This window comes from Ceratotherium simum, chromosome 21, assembly GCF_057802395.1.
Source record: "Ceratotherium simum simum isolate JZ-2026a chromosome 21, ASM5780239v1, whole genome shotgun sequence".
Taxonomy (NCBI): domain Eukaryota; kingdom Metazoa; phylum Chordata; class Mammalia; order Perissodactyla; family Rhinocerotidae; genus Ceratotherium; species Ceratotherium simum.
This window is the reverse complement of record NC_141920.1, coordinates 17313222-17336920: the sequence shown is the minus strand read 5'-3', so window position 1 is coordinate 17336920 and position 23699 is coordinate 17313222. Positions and strand designations below refer to the sequence as shown.

Below are 23699 nucleotides of genomic sequence, written 5' to 3'. Positions count from 1 at the left end.
ATACCTCTCCATACCCCCAACGTGGGGTGGCTTTACTTTTGTTTGTGGGAGCCTGTGATGAGCATCTGCCTCCCTCTAGACCACAAGTGCCATGAGGTTGGGACAGTTTTGGCTGCCCGCTGCCATGTCTGTAGTGCCTGGCACATAGTAGCTGCTGATGTCCTGACTGAATGGATGAATGAGGTTGTTCCTCTTGGAGAAGCCTCCGTCAGGAACAGCTGCTTTCTGCACATGTGCGAGCCGAGCCCTCTGTCTCTCTGGTGTTGGCAGGACGAGCAGCTGAGGACTTTGGTCAGGCAGTTCGGACAGCAAGACTGGAAGTTCCTGGCCAGCCACTTTCCTGTGAGTGCAGCCCCTCTGTGGCCCCCTCCCCGGGGTCAAGGGTTCTGGGTGACCAGACAGTGTCCCTGGGTCAGACTTTCTGCCAAGTAGAAAAAAAGGAAGTTCTTTACCAAGCCCCCTTGTCCCCCCCAAACAGAACAAAACAACCTCCCTAAGCCCTTTCTTCCCAAGCTGGAATTTGAGGCACCTTGTAAACATCTCCACACAGCAGCCTCAGCGTGCCCCGTGGTCTTTAGGCTCTGTGACATTTGCACATGTGATCAGTGACATATTTGCATTTCTTCCTGCAAGTCAGGAGCGAGTTGGTGCTCAGTCTCTCAACAGTGAGGTTGGAGCTGGGGAAACGATACTTTGAACAGGCTTCGTGCTGAGGTCCCTGCAGAGCTAGCTGGTGCCACCACATCCAGCATTTAGAGCCTCCTGGTGGTGCAGGTCCCCCTCAGATCCCACTCCCAGGACTGCAGGTGTCTGGTAGGGAGGCGATGTGACAGGAGCTGCTCTCTGGCTTATTTCCTGGGTCACTCAGGCAGCTCCGGGACCAAGTCACCAGACCCCTCCTGCCCCATTCCTCATCTCCCCTTCTTCCATGTGATCTGAAACCTTCAGAGAAATAATGCTCTCCCAGAAGCAAGCAAGGACCCCGACATACCCCACAAGCTTTTACAGGGGATAAAGGCTCATGATGGCAGCCCCCTTGTGTTAGGATGGCAGCAAGTGGCTTCCCTGGGCTGGTTCTGAGTTTGCCCAGTTCCATCCATGCCCTCTTATGGCAACGGGAAACCATGCATTTTCTGGCATGTGGGCATGTAGTGGGTGGTAGGTGTAGGGAACAAGACAAAGCTCATCTGAGGTGGGCCTGGCCCCAGGCCGCAGTCCCCTGAGCCCAGCGCTCAACCAGGGTCCCAAGCCGCCGTCCCAGGAATTCTCACAATTCCTATTCCCCTCCCAGAACCGCACTGACCAGCAGTGCCAGTACCGGTGGCTGAGGGTCTTGAATCCAGACCTCGTCAAGGGGCCATGGACCAAAGAGGAAGACCAGAAGGTAACTACTGGGTCAGGGCCTCGCACACAGTAGGCCTTCACCCGCCCCAGCGAATCAAGGGACTGCGAGGCTGCCCTTGGGGTTGGCAGGGGGGTCAGGCTGAACATTGGGTGTGTGTCATCCCGCTGGTTGGGCAGTCCCACCTCTCATGGCCCACGGAGTGACAGTGCTGTGGTGGGGGGTGAGGGAGGGGCGGGTCCCGCTGGCTTCACAGAGGCTTTTCTGCAAGGTCATCGAGCTGGTGAAGAAGTACGGCACGAAGCAGTGGACGCTGATCGCCAAGCACCTGAAGGGCCGGCTGGGGAAGCAGTGCCGTGAGCGCTGGCACAACCACCTCAACCCCGAGGTGAAGAAGTCCTGCTGGACCGAGGAGGAGGACCGCATCATCTGTGAGGCCCACAAGGTGCTGGGCAACCGCTGGGCTGAGATTGCCAAGATGCTGCCGGGGAGGTGAGCGCCTCCTGGGGGCAGCGGGTGGAGCAGGCAGGTGATGTTCCCAGGAGGTGGGGGCCTCCACTGGCGTTGGGGGGGATGTTCCAGGGATCAGTCAGAGTTCTCTGGAGTTGCTCACTTCTCCCAGGGAATCCTTGAGATTCTGGCCTGGGGGTGCCTGTGCCTGGGCCTGGCTGTGGGGGGTTCTGGAGCAGGGCAGGGAGGAGGGGCCTTCCATTCAGTGTGGATTTTCATCTGGTCCCCGTTTCAGCTCTGTGCACCATCCCTGCCCTCTGCCGTGGCCAGCATTGCCTGGTCATCTTTTCTAGAGAATACGTCTCTCCCCTCCTGCCTATGAGGTCAAGGCCAGGATCTGGGCGTTTTCACCCTGCTCCTCACTGGGCCTGGCTCCTAACACTTGGGTTAAAAGGCCTCTTTCCCCGTGTGGCCTGCTTGGCCTGGCGGACGCTACAGCATCGCCTAGATTCACCGTCCCCCTTGCTCGCCTGTTGGGCTTTAGCTGCTCCGCCCTTTTCTCAGTCCCTCACACGTGGTGAGCTCTTCTCCAAAAATGCTGTTGTGCTCCTTGGGTCAGCCTGGAGCACCCTCCGCTCACACCCATCGTGTAGCCAACACGTTCTCATCCTTCGGTTCTCAGTGGGGGGTGTTATTTCCTCAGAGGAGGTTTCTTTGTCCTTCTAGACTACAGTCGGTCCCTGGCAACCTCCTCAGAGTGCCCAGACCCCTGCCTGGTCAGCGCCGTGTCCTGACGGCCTGCGGTGGGAGTGATCGGAGATACAGACTCTCCCCTTAGACTGGTTTCTCGGTCAAGCTGTTAGTCTCTGTTCACAATTCAAGGGAAGAGCACTCTGCTTGGAGTCGCAAAGAAGGAAGTGCCTGTCGGCACTACTACACGACTGTAGTACCGCGTACTGTGCTGCTGTACCGCCACACGCTGCTTCTGTAGTACAGTACCGCTCTCTACTACTCTACCGCCACATGCTGCTGACTGCTGTACTGCTGTATGCTGTAGTGCTATATATACTACTCTGTGCTTCGGTACTACCCTACTGCCATATGCTGCTTACTCCTCTACTGCTGTATGCTTCTACAGTACTCTGTACTTCCCCACTACTGTACGCTTCTCTCCTACTCTGTCTTTCTATAACACTCTACCAGTCTGCTTCTCTCCTACCGTACTTCTCTGTGTTTCTATACTACTCGATGGTTCTGTAGTATCGTACTGCTCTGTGCTTCATACTACTATAAACGTGTCTCCTCATTTAATCTTCAGTAAGTGATGGTGTATGCAGTAGTCTTCTGATTCTCTAGATAAGAAACCAAGGCTCAGAGTGAGCAGTGGCGGACCCTCTGTCATCTAGCTCTGACCTCTTTGGCCATTTTCCAACCTGTGGGAGATGAACAGGGCTTGTGTTCAAGGTCACGGTGAGCCTCAGGATGGGGTCAGCGGCCAGCGGTTTGTTCATGGTTTCTACAGATGCAAATTGAGCAGAGGAGGGAGTGAGAGTTCCAAAAACATTTCAGTTTCATGATTTTTGCCGTAAGCTGAATAAAACCTTTGCTTATTTTACAGAGGTGAATGAAAATGCTCTGTAAATCGTTAAGGGCTAGAAACACGTGAGACTTCGTCTTAGAGCCAAGAGACCTTAGAGTTCATCAGGTTGAACCCTCATTTACAGAAGTGGGGACTCAGCTCAGGGTGTTAGTGACATGCGCAGTGGCATACGGGCTGCAGGGCTGTGGTTCAAAGGTCCCCCGTTGGTCCCTGCAGGACGGACAATGCTGTGAAGAATCACTGGAACTCCACCATCAAGAGGAAGGTGGACACGGGAGCCTTCCTGAGCGAGTCCAAGGACTGTAAGCCCCCTGTGTACTTGCTGCTGGAGCTCGAGGACAAGGACGGCCGCCAGAGTGCCCCCCCTGCGGAAGGCCAGGTGAGACGGCTGCCCCAGGCGCCTCGGCCGCTGGGCGTGGCTCCAGCTTGGTTTGTTGGTTTGCATGTGTGTCTGACACTGGCTCATTTAACACCTGTTCTTCCCATCTCACCTTCTCACAGCTGTTCGTTAGTTCCTGCCACAGGGTCTCCCCGTGGGCCGCGTGTCTCACTGGGGCCTTTCCGTGTCACACGCTTCTGCACACACCTGGCACTCGTCTGCCCACGGGGGAGGGATGGCAGCAAGCCGACCCGTAGAATTGAGGATGAGGTGCAGAGGTCCTCAGCCTCCTCTCTCCTTGTCCAAAGCTTTCTTCCTACCTGTTGCCCTTTCCAGGCTTTTCATACTAAAGCATGTTGGCAATAAAAAAAATCAGATTTATTGAGGTATAGTTCACATACGGTAAAATTCATTATATTAAGTGTATAATTCCTGAGATGTGACAAAAACATACTGTCGTGTAACCACCACCACAATCAAGTTACAGAACATTGCCATCATCCCCCCAAATTCCCTTGTGCCCCTTTTCTTCAGCCTTTCTCCCACCCTTAGCCCCTCACACCCCTCATCTGTTTTCTGTCTCTATAATCTTATGTGATGAGCTAGAAAATCCTATAAATGAAATCCTATGGTGTTACATTTGCAACTGTAAAACTGAAACCAATGTGCGGATGTTAACATCTCCCATCCCACACCCCAGAGAAAACTTGTTATTGATCTTTTTAAGCTACATCTAATGCCTTACTCTTAAAAAAATAAAGATTTGAAACATATGTGTCCAAGTATGCAGATTTGACAGTGCTGGGTACACAGTAGGTAACACACCTCTACACTGTGTCAGCTTACAGAAACAGAAACCAATTTAAGAGGCAAAGGGTTTATCTGGGACCAAAGAATTGCAATTCAGGGAGCACAGATTCAGATAGAAACTCAAATGGTGTCCCGATTATAGGAGAGGGGCTAAGGGTATTTATGGGAAAAAGGGAGGAAGATGAGCAAAGTTGTATTAAAGAGTCCGTTGGTACTAGATGAGGTACGGCTAGGTTTGTACTTCATAGATTGGTTAGTGGTTCAGTCATCAGTGAAGTCCTGTTCCATCAGTCCTTAGAAACAGGATGTTCTCGCCCTTACTGACTTCTTGGAATGTTGGCGCTTTGGTTCAGTTTGGAAGATAAAGAAAATGACGTGCAAGGCAAGTCCTCCGACATGGCTGCTCTGGCTCTATTTTAATATGGCTCCACTCATGTCATCTTTCACAACTGTTTCCCGATTTCCTTCTGTAATTGTGAACTATTTAATAATTCTTTTTAATGCTCCCCCTTCCTTTTTCTTACTGGCTAGATGTAACTTGGCCACTACTCTAGTTCTGCAAGTCCCTGCTGGAGTGTTATAGAATGTTGTTGCCTCTATTTCTTGATTTTTCAAGTCTGGAGTGCTGGCTGTGCTGGGCCAGGATGAGCCCCAGACCACGACCCTGAGTACAGGAGGTGAGGTCAGCAGGTCAGGGTGTTGCTTCCAGCCTTACTCATTCCTTTCCAGCATCATTTTAATAGTTCTGTTGTGTTGTCTATTTATTTAACTAAAGTTGTGTCCAATTTTCTGCTGTTAGAAACAAAACTTTAAAGATTGTCCTTGTAACTAAGTCATAGCTTATTAGCTCCATTATTTCTTCAGAAATTCTTAGAGATGGATAGACACATTCTCGAAAAACTCTTAATACATTCTGTTAGATAGCCTACCAGAGACGGTTTGCCTGTCAATGTGTGTTTGGGGCCACCTCCTATTTTCCCCACTCGCTGGTCAGTGCTTGCAATTATAAAGTTTCTCCCTGTTCTTCAGTAGTAATACATGATCATTGTAAAAAGTTAGAACTTTACAAAATCGAACAGTGCAGAAGGCTGAGCCTGCTGGTCTCAGCTTCCAGAGAGAACCAATATATCGTTGAATACATTTGCCAACATTTAATACTAAGAGTAATAAGTTTAAAATGAGATTTTGTTATATCTTGCTATCTTAGGTTTCTTTTTCTATTTTTTTTTTTTTTAAAGATTTTATTTATTTATTTTTTCCCCCCAAAGCCCCAGTAGATAGTTGTGTGTCATAGCTGCACATCCTTCTAGTTGCTGTATGGGGGACGCGGCCTCAGCATGGCCGGAGAAGCAGCGCGTCGGTGCGAGCCCGGGATCCGAACCCGGGTCGCCAGCAGTGGAGCGCGCTCACTTAACCACTAAGCCACGGGGCCAGCCCTCTTTTTCTTTTTTTTTTTTTTTTTTTTTTAAAGATTTTATTTATTTTCCCCTCAAAGCCCCAGTAGATAGCTGTATGTCATAGCTGCACATCCTTCTAGTTGCTGTATGTGGGACTCAGCCCCAGCATGGCCGGAGAAGCAGTGCATCGACGCGCACCCGGGATCCGAACCCGGGCCGCCAGCAACAGAGCGCATGCACTTAACCGCTAAGCCATTGGGCCGGCCCCAGCCCTCTTTTTCTATTAAATCTTCGTATGTTGTTATGTGTGTACAGATGTTTACCCCATTCTTTCTTTTCTTTTTTTTTTGGTAAGGAAGATTGGCTCTGAGCTAACATCTGTTGCCCATCTTCCTCAGTTTTTTATGTATGGGATGCCACCACACATGGCTTGATGAGTGGTGCATAGGTCCGCACCTGGGATTCAAACCTGCGAACCATGGGCCGCTGAAGCGGAGCATGCAAACTTAACCATTATGCCACTGGGCCAGCCCCCTGCCCCATTCTTGACACTCTCATATCTGATCATCTTGTCCATGTTACTGTGTGTATCAGTGATTTGTTCCTTTTTATTGCTGAGTGATATTCTGTTGTATGTATGTACCATGGTTTGTTTATCTGTTTTCCAGCTGAGGGACACTGTGTCCAGCTAGTGTTTACGAATGAAGCTGCTGTAAACATTTGTGTGCAGGTTTTTGTGTGAACAGAAGTTTTCGTTTCTCTTGGGTAAATATCTAGGAGTGGGATTGCTGAGTCATGTGATAAGTACATACCAAACTTTATAGGAAATCGCTGAACGGTTTTTCAGAGTGGTTATTTTCTGACGTGGGATTCCCATATTGGTAGCTTTTGAATAGTGTTTATAGCGTTCTTCCCCCGCCTCCAGTTATAGCAGTTACACATTTTTAATCAAATCTGTTCTTCTTACGTCCTTTGCTTGTATCGCAAACCGTGTCCATCCTGTCTTGACAACGATAGCAATAATAGCCACTGTTTAGATGGGATGCTTTTCACGTCATTGCTGATCTGCATAACATCCCTGCTAGGTAGACCTTAGCGTCCTCATTTCACAGGCAAGGAGACTGACCCTCAGACGGTCACACAGCTTGCCCAGGGTCAGCTGGTCAACAGCAAAGCTCTGTCTGCATCCAGAGCCCGTGTCCTCTCCCCGACTCCATTGTGCCTCATTGACACGGGATCCCACCCCTTGCTCTCAATATGGCCGCAGCTAATCACATGTGCTGTTTTCAAGGCTACGCTGGGGTCTGTCAGGTTAACGTGTCAAGCTTGTTTTCAAGGTTTTGCCAGGAGAGCTATTGCCACAAACGATTTTCCTCTATTCCTTTTTTTCTGTCTGTCACAAAATTAGTAAACACTCATTTTTCAAACTTGAATTTTGAAATATTAAGCGTACAGCAAAGTTGCAAGAATAGTACAAAGACCTCCCGTATACCCTTTACTGGATTCATTAGTTTTTAACATTTGCCATATGTGCTTTATCTTTCTCTCTGTATATACATATCACTTTTATTATCTGAGCCATTTGAGAGTCGGTTACATACATTGTGCCTCTTTATCCCTTAATATTTCAGTGTGTGTTTCCGAAGAAGAATGGTATGACCTTACATAACCACAGTGCAGTTACAGCCAATCCAGGGAATTTAACATTGACTCAAGACTTTTTTTTTTTTTTTTTGTGAGGAAGATCAGCCCTGAGCTAACATCCATGCCAATCCTCCTCTTTTTGCTGAGGAAGACTGGCCCTGGGCTAAAATCTGTGCCCATCTTCCTCCACTTTATATGGGACGCTGCCACAGCATGGCCTGACAAGCGGTGCGGTGCGTTGGTGCGCGCCCGGGATCTCAACCTGGGCCGCCAGCAGCAGAGCGCGCGCACTTAACCACTACACCATGGGGACCGGCCCCCGATTCAAAACTTTTATGTAATCTACAGTCCGTATTCCATTTTTTTCCTGCCGACGGTCTAGTCTAGAATTAGACATTGCATTTCCTTATTGTATCTCTTTCAACTACTTGCACCTAGAATACTTCGTCAGCCTTTCTTAGTCTTTCATGATATCGATTTTTTTTTTTGTGTGTGAGGAAGATTAGCCCTGAGCTGACATCTGTCGCCAATCCTCCTCTTTTTGCTGAGGAAGACCGGCCCTGGGCTAACATCTGTGTCTATCTTCCTCCACTTTATATGGGATGCTCCCACAACATGGCTTGACAAGCAATGTGTTGGTGCACACCTGGGATCCGAACCAGGGCCGCCACAGTGGAGCGCGCGCACTTAACCGCCACGCCACCGGGCTGGCCCCATGATAACTGATATTTTTGAAGTGTAAGGTAAGGCCAGTTATTTCATAGACTGTCTCTCAATTTGGGTTCATCTGAGCTTCCTTGTTAGATTCAGGTTGTGCGTTTTTAGCTGGAATACTGCATAGTCTGTGTCTGATAACAAAAAGTCCAAACAGTGTGCCCTTGTGTCCACCAGGGAAGTCTTGTGACCAGCTGGCCCCCGGCGCTCCCCGCCATGAAGGAAGAGGAGAGCAGCGAGGAGGAGGCCGTGGCAGCCGCCCCTTCCAAGGAGCAGGAACCCGTCCCTGCAGAGCTGGATGGAGTGCGGACACCAGAGCCCTTGGAGGACTTCCCCAAGCGTGAAGACCAGGAGGGCTCCCCACCAGAGATCAGCCTGCCCTATAAGTGGGTGGTGGAGGCTGCAAACCTCCTCATCCCTGCTGTGGGGTCCAGCCTCTCTGAAGCCCTGGACTTGATTGAGTCGGTAATATGGTCACAGCACTTCACAGTGGGCACGGAGCACCCCCAGCAGGGAGTGCTGCTCTCGTGGGCGGGCATCCTTCCCTTCACTCATCGTCCCGCTGACATTTACTGAGCCGTGCAGAGTGCCTGGCTGAGAGCCAGGTCTTAGGGACACTGAGATAGTCACCATGCGGTCCCTGCCCTAAGGGAGCTCCTGACACACGCTGTATAGTTCGGGGTGGGGTGGGAGGGCTCCTCAGAGGAGGGGGCACTGCACTGAGTCCTCACAGATGATGGGGGGACGGTGTTTGAGGTTGATAACACAGTACGGGGGGAGTGTGGTGTTTGTGGCTCCACAGATGGTTGGGGGTCCGTGGAGAGGGGCCTGGGAAGTGCCAGGGTTGGGGGCTGGCCCTGGAGTAGTGAGTGCATTCTCATTGCTTGGGGGGCGCAGCCACCAAGGCTGCACTGGCGGAGGATTGTGCCCCCTGGCAGAAAGCTCCTCGGTGGGGACGAAGCACCTCTTGGTGTGACATCCCTGGCTCCCAGCTGCATCATCTAGGCCTGTGGTATGGAGTGGGGTTCAGCGGGTGATGGGCAGGAGGCCTGGTGACCAGGGGCAGTGAGGTTCAGTGGGAGGTGCCCCACATTCACCGTCCCACTTGGGCTTCTCCTATTTGCTAAGAATAATGATGCTGTTTATTGAATATGTACTAAATGCCAGGCTTGGAACTTAATGTACAGTCCACACAATATCCTGTGAAGTGTATCCTTTCTCTGTATTGTAGATAAGACTGAGGGTCAGAGAGGTCAAGTAGTGTACCCATGGTCACGCAGCGAGTAAGCTTGGTGGCTTGACCATTGTGCTGTGCTCCCACTGTCCTGCCCAGTGAAGGAATGGATGGTGCAGTCTCCAGGGGGCCATCTGCTGAGACCCTCTGACTCTGGGTCTCATTTCTTGCCCTCGGTGGCTGGGACTGGACCTAACTGCAGGTCCGTCTGTGTCCCTTCCACTGCGGAGAATTTCAGAGTAGCTTGAGAAGCAGGTCTGCTGTGGTCATCAGTCTCCAAGGCCTCCGTGTGCGGTCCCTCCTTTGGGCTCTAGGGGAGTGGTAGATGAGAGTTGGGCTCACTCTGTGCCTGGCACTGGTGGCGCTTCACAGTGTTACCTCTCTTGGTCTTCAGACGGTTCTGTATCTTTCTCTACTTGATAGGCACGGAGAAGAAGAGAGAGGAACTCACTTCTATCGAGCACCCACTGTGTGCCAGGCCCAATGCTTAATTAGTAGTTATAGTATCTAACCTTTGAGTGCCAGCTATGTGCCAGGCTCATTACTTGCTACCTATATACACGCTCTCTGTTGGTTCTGTAATAGCCCTGTGAAGTAGGTGGTAGACTCATCACTAATGAGGGAATCCCAAGCTAAGAGAGGTTAGGAGACTTCCGAGCATCACACAGCCGGGGCCAGGAGTCAGGCCCTACTGTCTCTAAGTTCGAGCCCTTTCCATGATGACCTCCAGTGGCTGATGGAGTTACAGCATTTGCAGAAGTACTGTTGTCTGTCCCTCCCTGCAGCACTCCAGGTAGACCTTGTAGGATGTGCTTCTGGTCTATTAGACGCTGTCAGTTCTGGGGCCTCCCTGAGGTAGAGCTTTGCTGCTGGGAGGGTGGGCCTGAAGTCAGCACAGCCCTGAGCTGGCCTCTGCTCTTAGGAATGAAGGGCCCTAGGCTCCTGCAGCTCCCAAGGACCAGAAATCACCACTGAGGGTCAGGGTCTACTCAGGACCAAACCTCCAAGTATCAGAGGGGAAGCTTCTGTCTCTGGAAGCCTTTTGGCTGGGTTGTAATTTCCCGGGCAGAGGTGGGAAGACCTGGGTATGCCTCTTGGGATTGCTCTTAGAAACTTAGTGACCCAGGCAGATGGCACCCTGTCTGACCTGTCTGTCTCGGTGTGAAAGGGGAAAAGTAATGCTTCCCTGGCGGGGTGGTTGTGGAATTGGAAACAATTCAGGTGAAGCGCCCAGGAAGGCACCGTGATTGACAGGCTCGTGGAGCACAAGTGGCATCTCCTCTCCAGGAATGTAACCGTGCAAATCAGGACCTTTAAAGCTGTTCACAGCCTGGGGCCCATGACTTCCACCGCTAGTAATCTATATTAAGGAAATAACTAAAAACGTAGGAGAAGATTTATGTCCAAGATGTTCACAGAGATGTTATTTTTAATTTTTAAAAATTAGGCTAGGGGCTGGCCTGGTGGCGCAAGCAGTTAAGTGCGCGCACTTTGCTGTGGCGGCCTGGGGTTCGCTGGTTCGGATCCCAGGCACGCACCCACGCACCGCTTGTCGAGCCATGCTGTGGCGGTGTCCCATACAAGTAGAGGAAGATGGGCACGGAAGATGTTAGCTCAGGGCCAGTCTTCCTCAGAAAAAAGAGGAGGATTGGCATCAGATGTTAGCTCAGGGCTGATCTGCCTCACAAAAAAAGAAAAAAATTAGGTGAGAAAAACTAAGTGTCCAGCAGAAGGGGAATAGTTAACGTAACTGATATATTCATATGAGGGAATATTTTGCAGTCATAAAAATTGTTATAAAAGTTGAAAATTTTTCATCATAACTAATATTTATTAATAGTAAACATTTAACTCCATAGGTAATAGAATTAGATACTATTATTATTATAACAATAATTTTAAATGGAGAAAAAAGCAGGCTATAGAAATGTTGTATACTAAGGTTAAAAACATAAAATCCAGGCCGGCCCCGTGGCTTAGCGGTTAAGTGCACGCGCTCCGCTGCTGGCGGCCCGGGTTCGGATCCCGGGCGCGCACCGACACACCGCTTCTCCGGCCATGCTGAGGCCTCGTCCCACATACAGCAACTAGAAGGATGTGCAACTATGACATACAACTATCTACTGGGGCTTGGGGGGGGGGGGCGGGGGCGGGGAAGAAACGTAAAATCCTAGATTTTAGGGTCACGTGTAGATGGTAAAGAAATGCATGAGGATGGTAACTACTGAGTTCAGGCAGTGGTCTCCTATCTACTGGCAGAGGATGTGAGCAGGGAGGTGCACGTGGGGCTTTAGTGATGAGGTTTTATTTATTAGGCTGATTGATGGGTATCAGTTTTCTTTGTATTTTTCTTTGTGCTTTTTGTATATCTTATATATTGCCTGGAACATTTTTTAAAATAACAGCAAGCAACCACATGCACAATATAACTTCAGTTATATTTACAAATACAGATGCACAGACATAGAAGAATCCTCGAGGAAATGCAAGGAAATGTTAATGAGGATTGCCCCTGGGCTGTGGGATTATACTTGACAGCTGTGTATTTTCCTGTAATGAATGAGTCCGGTTGTATCGACTGGTAGAAAAGCAGAGTAATTGCAGTTTTTCCTAACCCCACCTCTCTGGGCAGGACCCTGATGCTTGGTGTGACCTGAGTAAATTTGACCTCCCCGAGGAGACGTCCGCAGAGGGCAGCATCAGCAACAGTCCGGTGCAGCCACAACCATCGCAGCAGCAGCAGGCCCCGCCGCCCCGCCAGCCTGCGGCCCCGGGGCCCAGCGTGACCGAATACCGCCTGGACGGCCACACCATCTCGGACCTGAGCCGGAGCAGTCGGGGCGAGCTGATCCCCATTTCCCCCAGCACTGAAGTGGGGGGCTCGGGCATTGGCACGCCACCCTCGGTGCTCAAGCGGCAAAAGAAGAGGCGTGTTGCCCTGTCCCCCGTCACGGAGAACAGCGCCAGCCTGTCCTTCCTGGACTCCTGCAACAGCCTCACCCCCAAGAGCACACCCGTCAAGACCTTGCCCTTCTCGCCCTCCCAGGTGTGTGGACCCCGACTGCTCACTGGGTTTGGTTTACCGACTCCCAGTGCCCAGTACAGGGCCTGGCACGCAGGCACGTGCCGTCCAACAAGTACTCATTGAGCGTCTGTGTGCAAGGCCCTGTGCTAAGTGCTGGGACATGGGGGTGAGCAGAAACGGGCCTGGCCCTACCCTCATGGAGCTTACACTCTGGTTGGAAGACCAGTTGATAAAAGAAGACCCAAATAAACGTGATAAATGGAATGAAGGAGAAGGCTACAGGACTGCGAGTGCTTCTGGTCTGGGGGGAGGGTGTCATCCAGGAAGGCTTCCATGAGGAGGAGGAATTACTTGTGCTGGTGTGATAACTGAGCAAAGAAGGGAAGGGACTTGATATTTGCTAAAAGAATCAATTTATTGAGCACCTATTTCACACCAGATTTGCCAGCACTGGGGAGCAAAGATGAAGATACAGCCCTGCCCTTGAGGAGGATAGCTAGGGTTGGGGACAGGCTATAATGAGTGGATCAGAATGTGGTTTGGAAAGTGCCAGGGTGATAGCAATGACTAAGTCACTGAGATTGTTATGTTCTGGGTACTGCTTCCCAGGATCTGTAATATACACAGTGTTAGAGGAGAGCCAAGGAGGGGCCCTGTCTTTCCTAGAGGTCAGGGGAGGCACTCGGAGGCTTCCTGGAGAGTGTGTCTGAGCTGGGGTTTGTCATTCGATCAGCTTGGACAAAGGCACTGAGCTGGGAGAGCAGTGTCTGTTGTGTGAAGTCCAGAGCTAGAAGTGATAGGTGGGTGGGCGGGGTGGGGGGGAAGGTTGGGAGATGGAGGCAGGGGCCTCAGAGGGCGTTAGGGTGTGACTGAGGGGTATGCAGTGCCCTGGGGGCTGTGGGGGGACGGGGATGGTAGAGCTATGAGAGGATGGACTGGGGGGTGGGCGAGACACAGGACCCAGAGTTCCATGTGCCCGGACAGGAAGAGAGTGGGCAAGCCTTTGGGTCTCACTGAGTCTGCTCCCCTCTGAGGATGTGGGAGAGCAGAAGGCCCAGAGGTGGCACGTTTCAGCAGGTTACCCCGTCATCTGCTCTGGAAGGATCGAGGCCAGGCCCACGTGTAGGGAGTGACTCGTGTTTCCGAGAGAGGCCCTGTGTTAGTTTGCTAGGTCTCCATAACAAAGTACCCCAGACTTTGGGGCTTAAGCCACAGAAATGAATTTTCTTACCGTTCTGGAGGCTGAAGTCAAGGTGTGGGCAGGATTGGTTTCTTCTGAGGCCTCTCTGGCTTGTAGATGGCTCTCTCCTCCTTGGGTCTTCACATGGTCCTCCTTCTGTGTGTGTCTGTGTCCTACTTTCTTTTCTCTTATAATCTCTTACCTTTTCCTCTTGTAATCTCTTTCCAAGGACACCAGCCATATTGGATTAGGGCCCATCCACATGACCTCATTTTACCTCAGTCATCTCTTTAAAGACTGTATCTCCAAGTACGGGTTAGGGCTTCATACGAATTTGGGGAGGACACAGTTCAGCATCTAACAGGCCCCAGGTGAGGGCTGCTGACTGGGGAAGGAAGACAGCAGAGCCCTGAGCTGCCCAAACAGTAGCCCAGGGTGGTGGGACGTGGTGGCCGCCCTGTTCCAGGGACCCCGCTTAGGGCAGTGGACATGAGTGCTGTGGATGGCCCTGAGCTATGAAGGGCACCTTTAGGCCAGAGAGGGAGGGGAGGGTGGTGCTTCACTTGGCTCAGATCTGGTTGAGTCCTCCTCTGGCTCTGTGACAAGTGCGCGGAACACTTATATGAAGTCCTTAGCTCTGGCGTGAGAAGGCGCTCTCGAAATGTTGACGTCACCACCTCCATAGTCACCAGTCTGTCACAGCTCTTATTTCTTCTGCAAAGGGGCTGCTCTCGCACAGTCAACTTTCTTGGCCCCCACTACAGTGTCAGCAGCACCTGGGGGTGGGACATGGACCTCCTGCAGCCTGGCAAAAGTGAGGATTGGGGGCAGTGACAAGCCCAGGGGTCTACACGAATCTTCTCGGTGGGTTCCTGTCCATCTGTCCTGGTCTTTATTCTCTGATGTCTGATGAGAGGAGTCTCCCAGGTCAGGAGGGGACTTCCGTCAGAGCAGCCATGTCTGGGAGAGTGTCTCCCGGGTCTCTCTCCACCCCTGCAGGTCGTTACTCTGTCTTGTTTCCTTTCTCTTCCCTGGCAGTTTCTGAACTTCTGGAACAAACAGGACACACTGGAGCTGGAGAGCCCCTCGCTGACGTCCACCCCTGTGTGCAGCCAGAAGGTGGTGGTCACCACGCCCCTGCACCGGGATAAGACGCCCCTGCACCAGAAACACGCTGCGTGAGTGCTGTGCCGTCCACCTGCTGCTGGCCCAGGAGCGCTGGACCTGCCGCTCCCCCAGCAGTGGCCGGCCTGGTGGCCTGGTGGGGACCAGGATCACTGGGGAGGGGTACTTTTGGAAAAACACACGAGACTGCTTCAAGAGAGCAGCCTCCCTTCTGGCCACCACCCCCCCCTGGTTTCCGTGAGTGTAATCTGGTGCTTTACCTTTGTTCTTCCTCATTTTCATTTTTTAATTTGATGGTTTTCTAATCTTGGGAATAGAGAGAGACCAGATTGTCACAAAAAAACGTAATCTCCGTCTTTTCTAAGTTTCAAGTGTAAACCCACCGTGTTTGAGTAGCCTGATGTGAAGGACGAAAGTGCCCCAGGTTCCCTCCGTCTCTCTGGTGCTCAGTTGGAGGGAAGCTGTGAGCTTACGAAGCACAGGGTTTCTCCTTCCGAAGCCCGCACAGGTTGCTTACCCGCCCGCTTCGATGAAAGTGCTTGCACAGCAAGTTTACTTCTTTGTGTCAGCCTGAGTCTGAGCTCCAGGTGGAGAGAGCTGTGTAACTGCTTCTGCTTGTTAACTGGCCTCGGGAGAAGCATTGCTGTTTGTTGTTTCACGAGTAAATGATGTGATTCAGGGATGAGTTCAGGATGTTAGCCCTTGTAATGATACATAATTTCGGAAAAGATTTATGACTCCCTTGGTTCAGAAATCAGTCTCAACGGTTGATCTAAAGTTTAACACAGATACATTTCGGGAGAAATTATTCTCCTTTCAAGCCAGCATCCTGGGATTTAAATCAAAGCCCCTAATCAGGTATGCTGGGACCGCAAAAGGAGCTGATTCTTCCCCTTCTCCTGTTCCTTCTTGTCCTGTTCGTAACCTGCTGTTGCTCCAGCTGCTCTGTTCTCTTCCACGCACAGAAGCATGTCCATGCTCTTCAGCCCTCTGTGGATCCGTATCTCCATCTGGTAGGACGTTCCTTCTGTCTGAAGGCCGTCCTTTAACATTATTTGTACTGTGGGCCTGCTGCTGATGAGTTCTTTTAGCTTTTGTATAGCTGAAAAGCTGCCTTAATTTTTGGAAGATATTTTTGCTGATTATAGAATTCTAGGTTGACATTTTTTCTTTTCAGCTTGAAAGGTGTTGCTCTCCTGCCTCTGGCTCCCACTGTTATATCATCGGTTTGGAACAATTTGATTATGTGTTGTAATGTATTTTTCTTTATGTTTCTTATGCTTGGTGTTCATTGAGCTTCTTGGATCTGTGGGTTTATAGGTTTCTCCAAATTTGGAAACATTTCAGCCATTATTTCTTCAGATGTTTTTTCTGGGCCCTCCACCCCCCAGTCCTCTTCGGGGACTCCATAGTTACACATGTGTTAGGCTGCTTGAAGTTGTCCCACAGCTTACTGAGTTATGCTTCCTTTTTTCTTTTTTTTTTCCTCTCTGTTTCGTTTTGGATAGTTTCTATTGCTGTGTCTTCAAGTGTACTAATCCTTTTCTCTGCCACGACTAATCTAGTAATCCCATCTAGTGCATTTTTCCTCTCAGGCATTGTAGTTTCCATCTTCAGAAATTCAACTGGATCTTTAAAATATCCTTCCGGTCTCTACTTCAGTTTTCAAACATAGGGAATACAATGATAATGTATTTATGTTCTTGTCTTGTCTTGAACTGTTTAATGTTCTTTTTTTTTTTGTGAGGAAGATCAGCCCTGAGCTAACATCCATGCCAATCCTCCTTCTTTTGTTTCCCTTTTTCTCCCCAAAGCCCCAGTAGATAGTTGTGTGTCATAGTTGCACATCCTTCTAGTTGCTGTATGTGGGACGCCGCCTCAGCATGGCCGGACAAGCAGTGTGTCGGTGCGCGCCTGGGATCCAAAGCCGGGCCGCCAGCAGCGGAGCACACGCACTTAACCGCTAAGCCACAGGGCCGGCCCGTTTTAATGTTCTCTGCTGGTTTTAGCATGTGTATCAGTTCTGGGTCAGTTTCCCTTGAGGGACTTTTCTTCTCCTTGTGATTCTTGCTGGGGTTGTTATTTTCTGCTTCTCTGTATGCCTGGTAATATCTCATTGGATGCCAGACGCTGTAGATTCTACCTTGTGGTGAACTGCGTATTTTTGTATTCCTATAAATTTTTTAGAGCTTTGTTCTGAGAGGCAGTTAAGTTACTTAGAAATAGTTTGATCCTTTTGGCTCTTGCTTTTAAGATCTATTAGGTGGGACCAGAGCAGTGGTTAGTTTAGGATCCTACAGGACGCTGCCCACTGCTTGTGAATGATGAGGATTTCCAGTTTGGCTGGTGGGAGTGAGCACTATTTCCAGCCCTGGGTGAGTGTCGAGTAAAGTTCTCAGTGATCTTTTCCAGTGGTTCTTCCCTCATCTCAGGTAGTCTCCTCACATGTGTGCACAGATGAGCACCCTGCTGAATACTCGAGGAGGTCCCTCTGCTGATCTCTGGGGTTCTCACCTCTGTAGCTTCCCCCTCTCTGGCGATACTGTGTTGTGTGAGCTCTGACTGCCTTTGTCTTCCTGGATGCTCACTGTTGCCTCTTCAACTCAGGGCCTGCTGGGCTCCTGCGCCCCCTCCCTGTGCTGTGCCCCGGAGTCTCAGTGCAGGTGGCTCCCCTCATCTGTCTCCTGTCTCCCAGGCTCACTGTCCTTCGTTGCCTCATGTCCAGTGTCTTTTGTCATTTCATCTGTCCTGTATTGTTTTTTCGTTGTTTCAGGCGGGAGGGTAAATCTGGCCCTTGATGTTCCATTTTGGCCAGAAGTGGAAGTTTGCTACTTTATCTGTAAATCCAGATTATTGTCACAAAAGACTTCATTGGTTTTCCCATTTTCTCTTTCAAAAATTCTTTTTGACATTTGCAAGATTTAATAGGCAACAGTTACGGTTTCCTTGTCCCCTGATTTTATATCTCAGCTTCCTCACTTTATTTTCCCCATAGAGCTCATGGTTGATGGAAGGGACAGTTCACTAACAAACAAACAGAGCACAGTCAGTAGATGGTATTTCAGAGGGAGAGAGACACTGTGGGGGAAAATTTTACATTATACAGGCCTGGGGAGCACAGAGTAAGGGCGAGGGGTTTCTAACTTAGATGGGAGGTCAGGAATGGCCCCTCAGAGAGGGAGAACTCGGCAAAATTTTGAGAAAACGGAATTCCAGGCAGCGTGAATGGCAAAGGCTCCAAGGTAGAAACATACTGTTTGAGTTTAATCAACAAAAATAAGGCCACTAAGTTTGGAGTGAATCAGGTGTAGGGAAGAATGGTAGGAGAGAGGCTAGGGGTCACTAGGGCTGTATGGGTCAGTGGGGACACGGGGTGAGGTTGAGCTGTGTAACAAACACCTTTGAGATTTTACTGGTTCATAAGAGCAAAGTTTCCCCTGTTTTAAAATTTGATTATTTTCTGGGTTAGCTGGAGTGCTTTCTCGAGTTCTTTTCAGAGGGGAGGGTGTGCAGCCTGTGCTCTCTGAGGTCTGGGCTGTCTGTCTATTGTTTTTCAGTAACAGGAGCTGGATATGGAAATCTAGAGGGAGATTAACTGTGACCCCCAAACCATGGGCTCGACTTCGTTTTCCCATGGCGTTTATGTCATGGAAAAGACCTATCTGACTGTTATTCCTTTGTGCCAAATCTTTTCTTCTCCCTGGATCCTTGGAGGTTTCTTCTTATTTTTTTTTTAGTTATTCCTGAAATTTGTCAGGCTCTATGTTGGCGTGCTATTTCTTTATTAACTTTTTCCCCCCGATTTTGCATTTCAAACTCAAGACTGAAAATTTGAGCTGAGAAAATGTGCTGTTATTTCTTTAATTATTGTTTCTCTGGTGTCTGCTCCTTTTCCTCCTACGTTAGAAATTCCTTCCTACATGGGCTGCATTGGTCTCTTTTTCATCTTCTTATTCCTATTCGTCATCTTAAGCCATTTCCTTTGAACTCTGCAAAGGTCAGGGGATTGTCTTCTGAATCACCAGCTTCGTTTTCTGCAGTTTCCCGCCTGCCAAGTTCTCTGGAAAAAATTGCATTTTTTCCATCTCCAAACAATCTTCTGTATTCCCTTTTCAAGTCGGCCTCCCTTAGTTTTCTAACACACATGTTACTCTCAGTTATTTATTTATTTTTTTTTGTGAGGAAGATTAGCCCTGAGCTAACATCTGATGCCAATCCTCCTCTTTTTGCTGAGGAAGACTGGCCCTGGGCTAACATCTGTGCCCATCTTCCTCTACTTTATATGGGACGCTGCCACAGCATGGCTTGACAAGCGGTGCATAGGTCCGTCCCCGGGATCCGAACCTGCGATCCCCCCGGCCGCTGTAGTGGAGTGCACACATTTAACTGCTACGCCACTGAGCCGGCCCCTACTCTCAGTTCTTGCTGACACCGTGACTTAGAGAGGTTCTGGAGTTTTCTCGTTTGTTGCAGAGGCTCCGTGTCCCATAGAGATGTTTGGTCCCGAGGCTCAGATTCACCCCTTTGAGCTTTGGTTTGAACTGTGGGACGTTTACAGTTGACCAGCGCTTAGCATCCTTACAGAGGGGTCTCTGTGTGCCCCATGTGGGAGATGACAGGGATTTGGGAAGAGATTGTGTCGATCCCTGACTAATCTCTCAATCCCAAGGAAGAAAAGAATGGTTTTTACTTGTTCTAGCTTTTTATCTGCCCATGAACTGTCTGGCAGGCTGAGGGAAGTGGCTGGAGTGGCGGCCCGGGCAGCGTATCCAGGAGTTGGCCTCTGCACCCGAGTTCCTGACCACCTGGCGTGGTTCTCAGGACCACCCCAGTGAGGCTTCACTGTGGCGGTGCCTCTAGTTGGCTAAGGCCACGCGGCCTCCTGCAAGTGGAGTCTGGCACCTGCCGTCAGAGCCAGTGTTTGCCCACTGACAGCTGGCCCGGCCCCGTACCCGCAGCCCTGGCGCTCAGGGTGTGAGGTGCCTCTTCTGTCGCTTCCCCAGCAGGCTTTTCCATCGCAGGCAGAAATCACGTGATGGTGGGGCTACATCTGATAGAAGCTCTTAGTATTTCCACTTGTGGACCAGACCCTTCCCAGGTTTCTCTCTGCTAAAGCTTTCCCTCCACGTTTCTGTTCCCACTGTGGTCGTTTTGAGGAGACTTGGGAAGAGGGTAAGTTAAGCACGTGTGTTGGCCTCACCATCTCGCACCTGATGTCTGCCCTGCCTTTCCTTATTAATGCTGCTGCCACGTGCCCTCCAGGTCTTCCTGGGTTCCCGCCTTACTCCCGTGCCCATCTCTCGCTGGGCCTGAAGTGTGGCCACAAGCCTTCCTTGTCTTGTGGGAAGTCCTAATTACAGAGCAATGACTGAGCAGCATTCTCAGCCATTGTTTCACCTGGGTCTCCAGGATCCTCTTAGACTGTGTCCTGTTCTTTCCTGTTTCTGAGGATGGCCCTTCCTGTAAGCCCCTGATTAAGACCCTTGTTGGGGGGAGGTGGTGGTGGTGGGGTGAGTGTGAGGGAAGAGGGTGTGTCCCGGGGGTTCCTCCCTGCTGCCGAGGCCAGAAGTCTGGTGGAGGGGAGGTGGGAGTCACGGGCCGCCTGCAGCAGAGCGGCTGGCGTCTGCCCCTACCCTACCACTAAGCCTGCTTCTCTGGCCCTGGCAGGTTTGTAACTCCAGATCAGAAGTATTCCATGGACAACACTCCCCACACGCCGACCCCGTTCAAGAATGCTCTGGAGAAATACGGACCACTAAAGCCCCTGGTATGTGGTGTGGCCAGGGGGTCTGTGCAGTGGGGTCTCCTGGGTTCATCCAGGCATTTACAGTTCACAGGGCCCTCTCTCTGAGATCTCATTGGATTCTCCTAACAACCCCAAGAAGTTGCAGATATCCTAATTTTGTAAATGGGGAAACTGAGGCTGAGTTACTCATCAGTTCATCAGACATTTCCCAAGCACCTACAGTGTGCTGGGCGGGCTCTGCTGGTGCTGGAGACGCAGTGGCACCCTGGTGAAGCTGAATGTGGGATGGTGGAGACCAGTGTTTAACACAGGAATACATATGTAACTGTTTTTAGCACATCGTAATTGCTGGGCAGAAGATGGCCAGGTGTTGGAATGGAGAAGGACTTGCTCGGGTGCTGTGGCTAATTTTGGGGGAGTGGCACATTGCTCCTCAAACTGAAGCCTTTAGGTTAACTGCCAATTCTTTACAAAACATGGGTGGGCTTGAGAGGGCCAGTGAGGAAGCACCCTCCCCAGCAGTGTGCAAATCCCCCTTTTCCCCCCTTCTCTCATATCATGAGACAGGCATGCTTTCCTCAACGAAAACAGAAAGAGTTGACCCTTGGGGCTTTCTGAGACAGAGGCAGGTATTTTAGAAACCAGTTGAAGGTGAGAGGGACGGGTCATAGAGCAGCATTCAACCTGTGGACAAAGTCTGTGGCGTGCTGCCCCCGCCTCCTCCCCTCTCACTTCGTGGGGCCCGCGTGTGAAAGCCTGAGACGATGGGGGCTATGGTCTCCCCAGTCCTGAGCAGAGCTGGTTGAATTAAACGGGCCCAGGCAGGGTACTAGTTAGCACTGCCCTGTCCTGTCCCAGGGGGGATTTGGCTCTGATACCTGCGGGCTCTCTGGACAGGTGCGAGAGGGCAAAGCTGAGCCTGGCAGCTATAATTAAAGCACATGGGCACTTTTAGAGTGACTTCTCAGGTGTCGGTGTACCTAGATCTTCTGCTCGCTAGCTCTCTGCCTCCCCTGGTCTCTGCTGCCGGAGCCCAGAGAGGTCACCAGGAGCCCCCAGGCCCGAGAAAGGGAAATGGAAGCAAGCGTCCCCATTAGTGTGGAACCAAGGGGTGAAGGAGTTTGTGCTTTGAGCGAGTCCAGGTTCTAACAACAGCTGTGTGACCTCGGCCCAGGCTCTTGCTCTCTCTGAGCCTCCGTTTCCACCCTGTGGAAGATGACAGCTGTTGCACAGGGTTGTGTGAGGGTTGCTGTGGTGAAGTGGGGACGCTGCTGGCCCATGGTGGCCCTCAGTGAGTTAAAATCGGCGTCTGCTTGTCCAAGACAGGAGCGTTACTGGTCGTGAATGATGTGTGTGAGGCCAGCATCCTGGGACTGGGCCTCCTTCCTGCGTGGCCTGGGACAGCCGAAGTGTGGCTGGGTCTGCCCTGCCTTCCCCATGAGCAGGCTCTGCCCCGTAGCCTGGGAGCAGAGCCTCACATGGGCCATCCCTGCCCCTGCCCCTGCCCCTAGCCCCAGACCCCGCACCTGGAGGAGGACTTGAAGGAGGTGCTGCGCTCTGAGGCCGGCATCGAGCTCATCATTGAAGATGAAGTGAGGCCGGAGAAGCAGAAGAGGAAGGCTGGGGTGCGTGGCTGGGTCGGGCGGGAGAGCCCCTTGCTGCCAGCCTCGGCAGCTCGGGCAGGGGAAGGTGGGGCCAAGGGGGTGGTGAAGAGAGACAGTGGGACCGGGAGTGGGTCTAGGAACAGCTGATTAAAGTGAGGTGCTGGGGAAAGCAGAGCTGTGGCCCCATGCGCCTTGCTCCCCTGGAGTGGTTGTTGATGAAACCGACCAAGGTAAGGCCCTGGTGCCTGGGACCCTCCCCTCCTCCCGCTTTGAACTGGTCTCTCATTCACTCTTACAGCACTCTTATTCAGCACTGTGTTTGGACCCTTCTGAAGTGGGCTCCGGGCTGGGCTGGGTGGGTGGAGCAGTGATTAAGACTCAGATGTGGTCACTTCCTCTTCAAGTTCAGTGGATGGAGATGGACACCAGGCAGACACCAGTGGCTTTGAGTACGCATGGCAGTGAGGAAGTAGAAAGGGTCACAAAGAGAGGATTCTAAGGGAACTCCTTCAAATGGAGCCAGCTCTGCATCTGGCCATGTGAGCTGGGTGGGGGACAGTCCGTTCAGGTGAAGTGGAGAGCCGGTAGGGTCACAGGTCAGGGAAACCTGGGTGCAGAGGGCAGGCAGGAGCCGTCCCAGGCCAGGCCAGAAGGCTCTCCTGCTGCACTGTGTTGTTTGTTGCTAGCAGGGCAGACTCTGGGTCCTGCTTTGTGTGCCCCCTTTTTCGCAGATGCTCTCCTCTGGGGAGAGGTGGGAAGATGGGAATGTGCCAGGGTGGCAGGCAGAGGTTATAGGGGGTGGGTGGGAAAGGTGGGCTGTCAGGCTGGGAGGGACCCACTGGGCTGGGCCGCTGGCGAGTAGGTAGAAAGATCTTGACTCAGGGCCTCCCTGGCCTCTCCTCTGTGTTGGATGGTGGTTCTGAGCTGCGGAAGCACCTTTTTGGGGCACACTGCTGGGTTAGGGGGTGAGTGTGAGTCCCAGAGCCCCTCCTTGGTATTGAAGCTGACCCCTGACCTGCTTACAGGAGGCACAGGGGTGGGGCCAGGCACGCCTGTAATGGGCCTCTGTCCCGTAGGGTGTTATGTCTCCGAGTTACTCATCCGTGGGTGGGTGTTTTAGGTGTAACTTGGATGATTCTCTGCTGGGCCTGTTTAGGGGGTGTTTAGTGGGGTAGAGACCTGGGGGCTGTGCTTGGTCCGTCTGGGGATGAGGAGCGGGTCTCTGGGTGGAGGCTGGCGTTTGTGTCCTCGCTTCCTATTGCAGCGTCTGGCAAGACAGAGTCTACACTGGGCACAGAGTCTCCTGGCCCCCACCTGCCGCCAGCAAATCCCCACCAGCTGGGCCTTGCTCGAAGGCAGCGGGGCCCGGTTCTATGACCAGGGCAGCTGGGCAGGCGTCATCAGGGCGCTGATGGTGACCCGTGGGAATCCTGAACGCCTGTCCTAATC

At 51.4% G+C, this 23699-nt stretch overlaps 1 protein-coding gene across 2 annotated transcripts in view; it reads left to right on the top strand.

Annotated features, from left to right (window-relative positions):
* Positions 1 to 23699, top strand: part of MYBL2 (MYB proto-oncogene like 2) — a 33241-nt gene that overhangs the window by 6930 nt on the left and 2612 nt on the right. The window contains exons 3-11 of one of the 2 annotated variants that reach the window (XM_087445245.1): positions 271 to 342; positions 1292 to 1384; positions 1614 to 1834; positions 3609 to 3771; positions 8514 to 8801; positions 12203 to 12616; positions 14814 to 14953; positions 20568 to 20667; positions 22158 to 22271. In XM_087445245.1, coding sequence (XP_087301371.1) covers positions 271 to 342; positions 1292 to 1384; positions 1614 to 1834; positions 3609 to 3771; positions 8514 to 8801; positions 12203 to 12616; positions 14814 to 14953; positions 20568 to 20667; positions 22158 to 22271 — 1605 coding nt within the window. The remainder of the gene's footprint in view (positions 1 to 270; positions 343 to 1291; positions 1385 to 1613; positions 1835 to 3608; positions 3772 to 8513; positions 8802 to 12202; positions 12617 to 14813; positions 14954 to 20567; positions 20668 to 22157; positions 22272 to 23699) is intronic. The other variant, XM_087445246.1, reaches the window with a different exon arrangement.